This window comes from Oenanthe melanoleuca, chromosome 5, assembly GCF_029582105.1.
Source record: "Oenanthe melanoleuca isolate GR-GAL-2019-014 chromosome 5, OMel1.0, whole genome shotgun sequence".
NCBI lineage: Eukaryota > Metazoa > Chordata > Aves > Passeriformes > Muscicapidae > Oenanthe > Oenanthe melanoleuca.
The window spans coordinates 36,388,777-36,402,544 of NC_079339.1; the positions used below are offsets into that span (position 1 = coordinate 36,388,777).

Below are 13,768 nucleotides of genomic sequence, written 5' to 3' on the forward strand. Positions count from 1 at the left end.
AGTTTATCACTCCAATGTTTGATACAGACATAAATAAATAATGCAATGTTAATACTAGGGAGAAATTTGAAGCCCAAACACATTACAGAGAGACCTTTAATGAAGAGTCAACAAATACACACTAATTTTTATGGTTAGCTAACAGACACTGGTTTGCTGAAAGTGTAACCTCATTTCATTGTCCTTTCCCCAGCACCCCAAAAATCAAGAAACTGAGGTACAGACTATAGACCCTTGGCACTGTGTATTGATGTGCAAATTCCTTCCTCCCCATCTCCATCCCCTTTCCCATTTGCACCCTCCTTACTTATTTATATGTTCATGTAGTTTTGTTAGCTGCTTAGACAGCTTTTTATTTCATGTTAAAGCACCTAGCCTTTTTGAGCCAAAGTTTACATTGATGTCTTGCTTCATAGTGGTTCTAAAAGTGAAATGAAGAGCTGCAGTTGGTAGGTACAACAAAATACCACATTTAACCATAACAATCACATAGCTGTCCAGTTCAACCAACTCAACTTCAAAGCAATTACTTGCAATTTAATTAAGAGGAAGGCACTCTTATCAATACAAGTTTGCTAGAATTCATTGTACTTTGCAAATTCAATGAGTAAGGTGCAATTCATCTAAAAATGAGGAAAGGGCTCTTTTTCCCATTCTGAGGTCAAACGTGAAATTATAATCAATGCTTTTCCTTCCACTGTGTGCAAGGAGGTTAAGATTTACATACCAGCAAACCAGCAGGGCCAGTGTTGGGAGCTGTTTGATCTCAGTGAGAGTAGTAGTCATTCAGTGAAGACAAAAAAGGAGGATGCAGAGGATGGAGGTGGCAGTAGAAGAAACCCAAAGTTTTCTGTGTTATCCAACCCCTAACCAGACCACAAGAGAATCATGATCAGGGCCGCTGGAAAACCAGATTCTTTAAAATCTATAGTGTTCTGCTAATTTCCAGTTTTCTGCATATGAAGTGTATATCTACTCTGCTATAAATTATGTGGTACATATCACTAATACAGAGCTTTTTAAGACATTTGCTCACAGCAGCTGAAGTTCGGAGAGAAAGCCGCAGTTCTAAGAGTTCTATGTACTTTTCTTGCCAATTCAGAGCTCTTGATAGAAGCAGTCTAGAAGCAGCGTAAATATACACTTGAAAACTGAAACCAATGACAGGAAAAAGATCAAAGAAGTGAGTGCATGATAAAGAAAATGGACGAAGCAAGGAGAAACTTCACTGTGTAAACTCAATATGGAACAAGAAGCTTCAGAGCAGTTGTTTCAACATAAACTAAATTCGTAGTAAGGGAAAATAGTATTTTCAGGAAGTATATTCTCCTTGTGCAAAATTTAAAAAAAAAGAAAGAGTGTCAAAAAAGGAATTTTCTAGTAATCTTTGTACTTCTTGGGGAACAGAAGGTTGGCATCTATGTTTACAGTACCAACCACATGCACAACTCCCTACTCCCAGCCACTGCGTGTATAACCTTAAAGTCTATTTATACTTATAAAATGTGGAACACCAGAACTAAAAAAGATGGAGGTTATCTCCTCCCTTTGCAGATATTCTGTGAAAAATAGGATACTTTCTTTCTTCTAAAAGAATGCTCAAGAGCAAGCTGATTTATTTCCTGTTTCACAAGATCTTCCACGAAATTATTTCTACAAGTTTCCTAATGGCACTGATCATGATCACAGTGATTAACCTTGGTTATATAGCAACTGGATTCTCAAGTCTGTGTTTCACAGGGAACCATTACAGTGAAATCAGAAACACGGGACAGCAAACAGCATTAAAAGTTTTGGAAAATAAATAAATTAATAAAGTTGTAATCAAATCTACATACGCTTCCAGTTCTTGTTTCATCTTGGTGAATTCTTCTTTAGTCATTGATCCTTCCCCTTCTCCAAGTTTCTGCAGTTTCTCCCTGGAGGCATCAAAGTCAGGCCTGGGTGGTGCTGGTGGAATCTGGAATTGAATCCAATTTTTTTTAAGTTCTCATTTTCTCAGTAAAACAACGCCCATTCACAGTACAGGAACTGTAGACTGCCTGCAGCTTTTTAATACATGTTTCTCTCTTTCATCATTCATTACAACATTTCTGGATAAAGTCTCTCATTCATGAGTTATACGTGCTGCATTACTATACCAATTTCAGTCAAGTGTCCTTGAAGATTACTAAAGTATTAACTAATGGCTTCAGCTTAATTACAACAGAAACCAAATAATACTTCACTTCCCATGACAATGACTTAAAACTTGAAATAATTATTTTTTAATTAGTTTTGGTTTAGCTTATTTGGTAAGGATTATTTCTCATTTAAAGAAAAAAGAAAGAATTCCACAATTGATTTCACACCATCCATTTCTAACTCCCCAAAACTTGAAACCAAGAAAACCATTCCCTATTGTTTGCAGGCACTAGCTCTTCCATGCAGCACTGCTGACATTGAAGACATATGTGTTGAAATAACAAAGCTCCCTATCAACAAGGCTCTATGTTAATTTTATAATACAGTATATTAACTGAAAGAGAAAACACCAGAATCAAACTAAACCTGAACTGGTGCCAGGAAAGGAACACAGAACTAACTATGTTTAAATTTTAGTTTATTGATATGGCCCATTACATTAACACATTATAAAAAAAAGAAAAATCCAGTATATTGACAGTCAATCATGTGAAACTAGTTATTACCACACTGAAGGTCTAGTCACGTCAAATAGCTTTTCTGACTACGAAAAGACTAGCTCAAGAATGGTGTGACCATCACAGATTATACTCATTATAATGTACCCACTAATCAATGAGAAATATCTGCTTACCCTCTGAACCAGCAAACACCCCCCCAAACAAAAAACAAATACCTAACTTTCATATCAAGATGACAAATATTCCTATTTGCAATTAATGTATGAAAAGCAGCACTATTTTTAATATGAGTACTATACAGTGCCTGTTTTGAGATCTCTGTTCCTGGAAGGCCTGAAATTAACTTCAAACTGTAAGTTACTATATATTGAGGTTCCCTGTAGTTCTACATAGTATTTAAATTGTTTTTTCCTTCCTCTTATTTATGGAAAAATGATTCTGATCTTTATAATGAGAACCCAAAAAGTCCAACTGCTTCACTCAGCCATTCCAGCTAAAACAAAGGCAACATGAAACTTGTAACTAAGTTAAACATTAGCTTGCAAAAACAATACCACCAAGTTATACAGCTCAACTTGCTCCCACACTTTCAACACAGTGGCATAAAAATACAGTTGGGAGACAAATTAAAATACTCATTTCTTAGGAGTAAAGGGCAAGAAAGTATGACAGCTACTGGTAGCTTTCTTCCAAGCTTTCTTCAATCACTAATTTTGTCTAATTGCAAAAAATTAAGTATTAGAGAAGTTGATCTGATTTTATAAGGAATGAACACCTGCTGTTTCCACTGCATTTAAAAGCAGTCTCAGTTCATTTTGATCCAGCCCACAGAAAATGGCACATAAAACCAAAAGAATACCAGTACTTACAATATAGCCAGCATAGTCCTCATTCTCAACAAAAGAATCATGAAGCCAAATAAACTCTTCATGTTGCCGGACAACAGAAAATTCGTTTTGTTTGAAATTTGGTAAGGAACTCTAAAAGGGTAAAAGGAGGTAGAATTATTGGGGGGGAAGGTAGTAGGGAGGAAGAAAATCTCAACAAAAGACCACAAGGTTTTTTCATTACTATATAAGAAAAAACCTTGAGGGAACAACAAAAATGTCCCCAAATATTCATACCACAGTCATTATCCTCATCTCAATTAGTGTAGCAACCAATTGACATGGGTTGCCATAAGAGGTTGTAGAGTGTCTGCTATCATAGACAATTTAATTCTTGAGCTCTGATTAGTATCTCTATCCATGATCTGGATGAGGGGGCCAAGTGCCTCTTAGTCAGTTTGTAGGTAACACCAAGCTGGGTGGAGATGCTGATCTGCTAGAGGGCAGGAAGGATCTGCAGAGGGATCTGGATCAGCTGGATCCATGGGCTAAGGCAATTGTAGGAGGTTCAACAAGGTGAGGAGCTGGGTCTGCACTTGGGTCACAACCCCAGGCAGTGCTACAGGCTGGGGGCAGAGCAGCTAGAAAGCTGCCCAGTGGAAAAGAATCTGGTAAACAGTGGCTGGAAATGATCCACCATGTGTGCCCAGGTGGCCAAGAAGGCCAATGGCATCCTGACTTGTATCAGAAATAACGCGGCCAGCAGGACCAAGGCAGTGACTGTCCCTCTGCACTGGACACTGGAAGCCACACCTCAAGTCCTGTGTCCAGTTCTGGGCCCCTCAGGACAGGAAAGACACTGAGGTGCTGGAGTGTGTCCAGAGAAGGGCAACAGTGCTGGTGATGGCTCTGGAGCACAAATCTGATGAGGAGTGGCTGAGGGAGCTGGAGGTGTTCAGTCTGGAGAAAAATCAGGGGTTGACCTTATCACTCTCACAAGTATCTGATATGAGACCATAGCCACATGGGGTTGGTCTCATCTCTCAAGTAACACGTGACAAGACAAGAGGAAATGGCCTCAAGTTGCATCAGGAGAGGTTTCAATTGGATATTAAAAAGATTTCTTCACCAAAAATATGGCCAAGTTTTAGAAGGGGCTGCCCAGGGAAACGGTTGAGCAACCATCCCTGAAGGTATTTAAAACACATGTAGATGTGGCACTTAGGGGCATGGTTTAACAGCAGACTCAGCAGTGCTGGATTAATGGTTGGACTCAATCTTAGAGGTCTTTTCCAACTTAAGTGATTCTATGATTCTGCAATCAAAACACAAATGGACAAATCCTGAGCAATGTGCTCCTGTGCAGTCCAATTTAATGGTAGAGTGAGGGAGGATATAGGATTAATGATGCCCACATATTATATTCAACTTCAATTATTCTGTCTCTCTGCAGTCAATAAACACTCAAATCTAAAAAAAAAGCCATAAACAACAGTAATTAAAAATGATCCCTGAATGTAATACAATTACAAAATATGCTTTTAGAATCTGAAACTATAGTAAGATCGAATCGAATTTTAAAAATTATACTGAAATATATTCAGGTATATTACAGATTCTACCTGCAAATGGGCTAATTAATAGGCATAGGAATGGCATGACAACACATCAATACAAAAAAAAATGAACATAACTTTCTTCTAAACAGTGTTTTAACACTTAGTCATCTTTTACTTATGCACTGCAGCTATGCAGTCTCATAAACATGGGATAGTTCTACTTTCACATTTCCTCTGGATTGTGTTACACTTTGTTTCAACAAAGTTTAAGCAAACTCTCTTTTGTACATAATTAAGAACTATTGTGTTCTTTTTGTGTTCAGGTTTTTACCTTTGTATGAACTGTGAATTTCACTTTATCCCTCTCACTGAGTGCATCTGAGATATCCACTTGCAGAGCAGCATCAGTCTGGAGATCTACATTTATTGCTCTAAGCTAAAGAAAAAAAAATATATTTAGCTTAAAATTTAAAAAAAAAGGGTAAACTGTATTTCCATTATTCTTCCTTTGAAATGAACCCTGATCCTGCAATGCTGAAGACAGATCACAAAACCTCCCAACATTAAAAGACTATTTAGAGCAAAAAATGAAATTCCAGTAGTACTCCTTACGAACGACCATACAAACAATAATCTCCTTTACAGTACTCCTTGTTAGTGCACTATTTTCATTTCTGTAGATTGTTAACTTGCTAGTAATTGAGATGCTCAAGACAAAGTACATTTACAGATACCAAGAAGTTTGGTAGGTTTTTCTCTTTATTGTCCCCATTCCTCTTAACTGACAAGCTTCCCTAAGTAAATACACTTGTAATTATAAAGATATTAACAGTTAGAAAGGTATTTTTATGGAGAAAAGCAGTTAAATATTTCAGAGAAGCAAGAGCAGTTATAGACTTGATTTACTCACACTGTCTTACTCTATTCTTCTGTTCAATATACCTCATCATACAATGAAAAAGCTTAAAAAGAATATCCTGAACTTCACAGAGCTGTCTTCTTGGAAGTATTTTTCTGAAAAACCGCAAAGCAAAAACACAAACCCAAGACTTTGATGTCTTCTAAATGAACATGAAAAATGGCAAAAGTGCAAGGAATACACATATTTTTTCCTACAAGATACGAAACCTGAACTCTTTCACAAAATAATTCCAGTCAAACTGGGAAAAAAAAAAAAAAAAAAAAAAAAAAAAAGACAATGATCAAATATAGCAAAACTGAAATATTATCTGAGCACCACAATATTGGCAGTAACTGGACCAAAGGCATCAGTACTTGGTGCAACCTCATCTAGAGCCCAACTGGAAATTCAAGTCCCCTCACCCTTGCACCCTTGTTGTTCTAGAGGAATTTGTCCCATGACAATTTCATCATCATGACCAAGAGACATCTGGAATGTTTTTACAAACACTAATGCTAACCCTGAAATCTTTTCCAATCACAAAATATTTCAAAATCATGCTCACAAGGCATACTTTTTACTGAGACAGGGTGTTTTCTCTGATGCTGCATTTTTTCTACAAATATCCCATTCTACCATATAAAAAATACTTCACCATAAAGAGATTTGGACTTTCTCTCCATGATTTTTTTTTTCAGGATTGCATAATTAAGTCAATACTTAAGTACAAAACTGCTTTAAGTATTCAATACACATAGTACAGAGCTTACACATGAGCAGATCTTGAAGGTAATGCTGTGTGGTACTGGAAAAGCTCCAGGAAAGAAGCATCAACTGCCACATCTCATTTTCCATAACTTACCTATATCTTAAAACACAGTGGTCAGATCCCACTCTTAACAGCCTTGCTGTTAACCTTGATGCACAGACAACACTTGCCTATGTAGCAGCAACTAGACTCATGGATCTTAGAATTAGCATATTAAAGCAAACCAGAATCATGCAGTCTAGCATATTCTGCTAAGGCTAGCAAAATGCAACTGTTCAATAGCTCTTACACAAGGAGTAATAGCTTTTCCTTACAGTGAAGTTGGAAATCATTAAAATGACTGCACAGTAACATATTCACAGACGTGATTCAGGCATTGCCTTTTGTTTTGTTCTCTCAAGGTTTAGAGGGTCACTGCCTCACAAAAAGGCATATTATCATGCAATGGTTCCTTGAAGATCACTTCTCAGAGGCAGAATCTCCTAGCTCCTACTGAGCTTCCAATGTGTTCACCATCTAATTTAGGAAAGAAAAATATAATGACATACCAATGTCTCCCTTATGTCATGACACCACATTTTTCAGCGTGTAAAAAGGTTTTTGTGGTTACACTGTCTGGGGTACTGTTTGCTTTTCTCCGGTCCCCCTAGAACACATTAACAGACTGAGTAATCTCAGCAAATAATCTGGATTATCTAAATGGTATTTTTGTAGTCTTTCACAGGTCACAAATGTTTCTACTAAAATACTTTTGCACCTCTTTTTTGTTTTTTTTTCAAAGTGGCACTATACAAAATTCTAGGATTTGGTGTAACAGCTAATCAAGTTTGTCATTAGAGCATATCCAGTGCAGTGCAGTCTGATCACATGGACTATTCAGAACTTCAGATACAAAAGTCCTATCTGTGCTGAGAAAATTAAGAACTAAATATGACAACTTCACCCATGACATACAACTGTAAAGGACTATTTGTTTGATTTATACTGAGTTACATTTGTAACGGTTTTGAAGAGTTTAATCATATGTTAAATTATGCCGTGTAGTCTGACTGCCAACAGGGAATCTTTTCATCTGCAATGGTAATGAAGCATTTATGAAAGGTGTCAAAGACAATCAGAAAGTTGAAGGACTTTAAATGTATTCATGTGACACAACGATTCACATTGCATTACTGGAAACTGAATTCACGAACAACATCATCACACCACAAACCTAAACAAACTCTGCATCACTACTTCCAAAATAAAATTGCTACCAAGGGATGGTTTTCCAGTCACAAAGGAAGTAGAAGACGAAAAAATAAAAGAAGTCTGATACAGATGAAAACTGAAATGAAAGTACCTTAAAATGTAGAAAAAATAGAATAGTCCCTTTTTATCTTGACCCCTGCCCAAGTCTAATACAGACAACATCACATAATAATTGTATGCTTACATATGTAATCTATATCCATGCTGAACAACTTGCAAAACAAAACCTGACTCAATTACTTCACAGGTTCCTATGCTAAAGAGATTCCTTGTTCTATTCAAAGGGTCTAGAAAACACCAGAAGCCAAAACCCAGGCCAAGTGATGTTACAGTACTAAAGGAGAACACAATGCAAGCAGAGGATTTACATCTAAGCTCTTGCTTAAGGATCAATTATACTTCAAATGATAATGGAAGGAATCTGGTACAGACAAGGGAAACAACCAAGTGTTACATTCCTAGGTAATGTCATCCACTAACAGTAACTTCCCTGCTCTAAGCTCATTCAAAAATGTTAGAGTAAAAGGACCCTTTCTTCAGCTGGTTCTTTACAGGCAGATAAATAAATACACAGAGCAAGGGGACAAAGAATACCTTTACAACAAAAGCTTTCCAAGTGTTTTCACAGCATTAAGTTTCCAGCAGACCTGCTCTAAAGGATAGCTCATTTCCACTGAATGAGTGTTAGCCGAGTCAGCTGAAGATCATACAGATACAAAACACACAAGGCAGTACTAATGGAGCAATATCCCACCACTTTTCAAAGCACATACTGTGTATGTTAGAACGAGCACCAAAATCCCACTGCACCTAGCAAACTCAATCCTATCCTATTTCCTAAGTGAAATTCAAAAAAGCAATTCCCACAAGTTCATTTTATGCAGACCATTTATAATAAGTTCCTTCTACAGACCACCCACTGCTACTTCCTCAAAGATGATTCTCAGTGCTCTGTTTTACAGTTCTCCAGAAAAGGCTCCATATGGTGTAACACCATTGTTTGAGAATTACTCTTCTGTGTAGCATCAGCATAAATTCCAGCTCTCTTTCATCCCATCACCCCAAGGTTAAAGTTAACACAACTGCAGTCAGTAAACATGTTCCTGCAGCATTAGAAGTACACTTGTCACAGCAATATCTGAATTCAACAGAAGTAAGATTACTGATTTTCAAAACTAAAAGCTCAATTACTCCAACCAGAAGTTGTCATCCATGCTTCCAAATAAAGGCTTGACCTACTCGTTATTTAATTGCAGAGAAAGGCAACAAATCAGAACTAGGGAATCCCTTTATGAAAAGATGTTTACTACTTCTACTTAGGAAAAAAATTATTACAGTTTTGAAGATTAAATCACAGCAAATTCATTCATGAACAGATTGCCATATTGCTTTTGATTAATTTCCTGTATCACCAACAAAATCAAGCAGATAACAACCTGTGTTTTAACCCCAGGCATTTACACAGAAGAGAAAAAATTAAATCCCCACAGCGATCAGTGATTGAAAATAAGAAACCCTAAAAAACTTAGGGATATGAGAAGGCCACTGTTGTAGTTTAATTCCTCAGTACTGGATGAAGATGCGGGAGAGAAAAAAAAGAAAACCTGCATTTGGCCAACTAAGATTTTAAGTTGTACAACAGCACAAACATACAAACAATACTGCTAAGAGATTTCTTAAGGTTTTCAAGTTACCTTGTGAACTCTGAACGACCTGTAGCCTTAGAGGGAAAACTAATATAACCAGCCAAACAAACAAGTTTCACAGGAGGTCAGATCCACAGTGCTATGTTCTACCTGCACCTTCAGATAAAGGCACTTCCTAAGTACCAGGGACAACCTATGTAAAATACCCATGTAAAAAATAAATCCACAGTTAATTAAACCAAAGGACTCTTCAGTCCTTGCTCTGAAGACACAAAAAGGACAACGATGACAACCTCCTCTCTCTTTTATCCGATATTCTTAGTCAAGTAGCTGTATACATAAAGACAAAAGCTTTACATGGCCAGAACTGGCCTGATACAATATTAGAATGCTTTTTTAAATTTCTGGCCATCAGCTGGAACATAAAATGTACTGAATTTAACATCTGACTATGGTGTGCATGATAAAACATTATACCAACACAATGCTTCTCAGATTTTTGTATTTTTAGTAATATACTGAATACAGTCACTTTAATAACCAGCAACAGCCAAGGGAACCTAAGCGACCCTGAAGCTGCTTTCCCACCTTGCTCATAGTTGGTCTTTCTCAAGATACTAAGTGACACGGGTTATCAGTCCGACTAAACTACACTAGGTTAGCTGATCTGCTGCTTAAGTGAGGCAGGCAAGTTAAAGAAAGATAGATACAGCAGTCAGAAGAGAAACTAATGCCAGAAAGGGGAAGGCAGAGAAGGTTTTCTCAGTAAGAAACGCAACTGTGGCATCCTGTCCCAACAACAGAGAACTTCTTTTGAATAAAGAGTTCATTATGCAGCATGTGTCTGCAATGTAAATGTCCCATTGTTATCAATGGGAGAGCCCCCTGGGCCTGAAGGGAGAAGGGAGGGCAGGAGTGCATCAGGCAGGTCCAGGATCGCGGCTGGCGAGGGAAGCTGGCGCTGCCCGGGGCTGCTCAGCCGGGCGTGGGCAGCGGGAGGGGGCCGCAGCGAGAACATCCATCTCCGAGCTGTGCCAACATCAAAGAACTGTCCTTCCAAAACTTGGGTGACACAACAACGAGCAGCACACGCACACAGAGGCCGATATCAGCGGCAGGCTGTGCCAGGAGCAGATCTCGGCGGGCGGACGGACGGACGGACAGACAGACAGCCTGGACGCTCGCCGCCCAGCATCCCGCCTCCCTCCAACACCCACACGGCGGGCTCGGGCCAGCAGCGCCCGGAGGCCCGCTGAGAGGGCCCGACCCCGTTTCCCCCACGCCCAGCCCCAGACGCCGGGGTCCCGACGCCTCCCCGCGGCACTTACACCTCGGTCCTCCTCCGAGAGGAAATCTGGGCCGTCGTCCGAGCCTTCCTGCTTGGGGGCGAGGCGGCGGCGCGGGCCGGGGGCGCGGAGGGGCGCGGCCGGCGGCAGGGAGGGTGAGGGGAGACAAAGCGCACAGGTTAGCGAGTGCCCGGCCGCCCCGCCCCGCCCCGGCCCGGCTCCGCGGCCGCCCCGGACCCACCATCATGGCTGCTCGCGGCGCTCTGCGCCCGCCGGAGCCGCGGCCGGGCGGGGCTGCGGCGCGGGGCGGGGCGGCGAGCGGCGCCTCTCGCGAGGGAGCGGCGCTGAGGGGAGGCAGGGACGGGAGGGGACGGGCAACGAGGGGAGGGCACCGGGCGGCGCTTCGGCGGCGGCTGCGGGCGAGGGCGGGGAGCGCGGAGCGGGGCTGGGCCCAGGCAGGGCGGCGGTTGCTTGTGTCGCAGCCGCGCGGCGCTCCCGTGCGCTGCTAACGCTGGCGCGTACCGGGAAGCGGGCGGTGAGGGCGCTGGGCGTGCCCCGGGTGCTGGGAGCGGCTTTGTTCGGCGGAACGCGGCGGGAGCAGCGCGCTAGGGCTCCGGAGCTGCGGGCAGCGCCCAGCCCAGCCCAGCCCTGCTGCTCGGAGCCCCGCCGCTCCGAGCCCCTCAGCGCCCAGCCCCGCCGCTCCGAGCCCCTCAGCGCCCAGCTCCGCAGCTCCGAGCTCCGCCGCTCCGAGCCCCTCAGCGCCCAGCCCCGCAGCTCCGAGCTCCGCCGCTCCGAGCCCCTCAGCGCCCAGCTCCGCAGCTCCGAGCTCCGCCGCTCCGAGCCCCTCAGCGCCCAGCCCCGCAGCTCCGAGCTCCGCCGCTCCGAGCCCCTCAGCGCCCAGCTCCGCAGCTCCGGCCGCAGGCCAGGGCCCCCGCGCTCCTCCGTGCGGGAGGTGGCCTTCGCACCCTCGTACAAGCCTGGGCGTGAAACTGTGCAATGACAGCGCGAGAAATTAATAGGCTTATAATACGGCTTTGATTTTTGGGCAGTTGCTGATTTATGATCGACAACTGCCTCTTTCACACTAAGAAGTGGAGCCTTTGGTGCCTGTCTGTCTGATGCAGTGGAAAAGGTCAGCATCCGCACACTAACGCGGATGTAAGCGTGGAGGGAGTCTATGCCTGAGACTGCATTTTTGTGTGAATCAGAGAACAGCCGAGAATCAGCCTCAGGGTGGGGATCCATGTTCAGCATGCTCCGATCTCGGTGTTGCCGAAGGATGCGGGCGGCTGAGGACATCAGTGCTCCTGTGAATGCTCCTGCCCGCACACAGAGGAGGCAGCCAGCCCACCTGCAAATCAAAACTGCAACAAATCCATAGTTTCCATCCTCGCTGGCTCCCTAGCCAGCTCCATAGTTAGTTACAAGCACTAATGGGACAGGACTACCGCTTGCCACAGCAGCACAGTGTGTTTAGGTGGAAATGAGCCCTTGAGAAATGGTGTTCACATAGCCTCAAGATAAGATAATCTTTCTGAACTCTGCACTGCTTAGAAGGGTGCTTTAGGACTCAGAAAAGGAAATAGTTTCTTGAAAATTGTTCTTGGTATGGAGAAAGGTATTTAAGTATGTATTTTGTAAGTAATTTTAAAAGCTGTAAACAATTTTTAAGTTTTTTTTTTTCTGTCTTGATAGAGACGTGCAATATCATCCAAGATACTGACTTACTACTGAGATCAAGAAAAATAAAAATATTTTATGAAGTACAGAGAGTATGTGGTCTCTGATTAAACACCAACTTAGTCATTCTGAAGGGGTAAAGTCACACAGGAAACTGATTTCTGAGGGTTCACCTGCATTAGTATCCTGTTCTATGCAGGATCTGGGTTCAGTATCATATACCATTCTACTCAGCAAACATCCATTTTTATGGAAAAAAATAAATTTGGAGACAGATGGATATTGCTTTTTTAATATTTATTATTTACTGCTGATGCATTTTATAAGAACCAAAGAATCCAGGTCAAAAGTTGAGGAAGTGCTTCACAAGGAATAATGACAAGATTTTTTCTTACAGGGTAGAGCTAAGTAGATCATCTGACTAGTACGAATCTAGCAGGATGACCATCTTTACATCTCATCTCTTTTGTAGTTGCATCTACAAAAAAATAAGGTTATATAGCTTCCCACTGTGGCTCTGGGAGAAGTCTGGTCATATTTTGGATGGCACAAAGGCTCATAAGGGACCAGGTCTAGAGAAAAGTATCCCTGTCTACAACAGAGGCATTCAAACTAGGTGATCTCTAGGGTCCCTTCCAACCCAGCCCATTCCATGATTCTGTGATTCTATGGTATTCCAAAACAACCGCAGTGCTATGGCATTAAAAGTTGATACCAAAAGTATTAATCTTTCATCCTGCTCTGATCAGCTTATCCCAGGTCCATATCTTGCCCTACTTTTCTCCCCACTGGCAGAGCAATGCATGCTGCCTGCTGTTCGTGCTTCAGCAGCAGAGAGATCATAGATGCCACGGGGACACCCTGGCTAGGAGGTGGGAGAAGGGCATTGCCTCTTCTCACTGCTCTTCTGGCAAGACTCGATTTAACAAACCTGCTCTGCAGCTCCAGGAGCAGTTTCCTGTGACAGCTGAGCTCACCCTACCTAAAGAGTTTCCATCTTGGCTGTTTGCACACTCTTTTCTGTGTCTACATAACAATAATAAGTCAATGAACTAAATAGAATGCAGGAAGAATGAAGTTACAAGTTGCAACTGAGACAATCTGACAGTCCTTTGTTATGACTGAATTCCTACCCTCCTCCACACACCTGGCTGTCTACACCAACTCTGCTCTTCAAGCAGGCTCTTACTCCTGTCAGCCTGTC

At 41.9% G+C, this 13,768-nt stretch overlaps 2 protein-coding genes across 2 annotated transcripts in view; one reads left to right on the forward strand and one right to left on the reverse strand.

Moving 5' to 3' along the window:
* Positions 1 to 11,418, reverse strand: part of SNX6 (sorting nexin 6) — a 27,630-nt gene extending 16,212 nt beyond the window's left edge. The window contains exons 1-5 of the mRNA XM_056492275.1: positions 11,126 to 11,418; positions 10,927 to 10,974; positions 5,363 to 5,467; positions 3,515 to 3,625; positions 1,839 to 1,960 (exon numbers count right to left, since the gene is read on the reverse strand). Coding sequence (XP_056348250.1) covers positions 1,839 to 1,960; positions 3,515 to 3,625; positions 5,363 to 5,467; positions 10,927 to 10,974; positions 11,126 to 11,131 — 392 coding nt within the window. The 5' untranslated portion in view covers positions 11,132 to 11,418. The remainder of the gene's footprint in view (positions 1 to 1,838; positions 1,961 to 3,514; positions 3,626 to 5,362; positions 5,468 to 10,926; positions 10,975 to 11,125) is intronic.
* VCX (variable charge X-linked) lies at positions 11,130 to 11,884 on the forward strand. Its single transcript, XM_056493317.1, has 2 exons — positions 11,130 to 11,238; positions 11,367 to 11,884. Exons 1-2 carry the CDS (start codon positions 11,130 to 11,132, stop codon positions 11,882 to 11,884), a joined length of 627 nt encoding a protein of 208 aa, XP_056349292.1.
* The last annotated feature ends 1,884 nt before the right edge of the window (positions 11,885 to 13,768 follow it).

Excerpts from the sequence above, each read along its gene's own strand:
- VCX (XM_056493317.1), top strand. The coding sequence starts at position 11,130 with ATGGCTGCTCGCGGCGCTCTGCGCCCGCCGGAGCCGCGGCCGGGCGGG. Across the intron at positions 11,239-11,366 it reads GGGAGCGGCGCTGAGGGGAG|CCGCGCGGCGCTCCCGTGCG; the intron begins GCAGGGACGGGA and ends CTTGTGTCGCAG.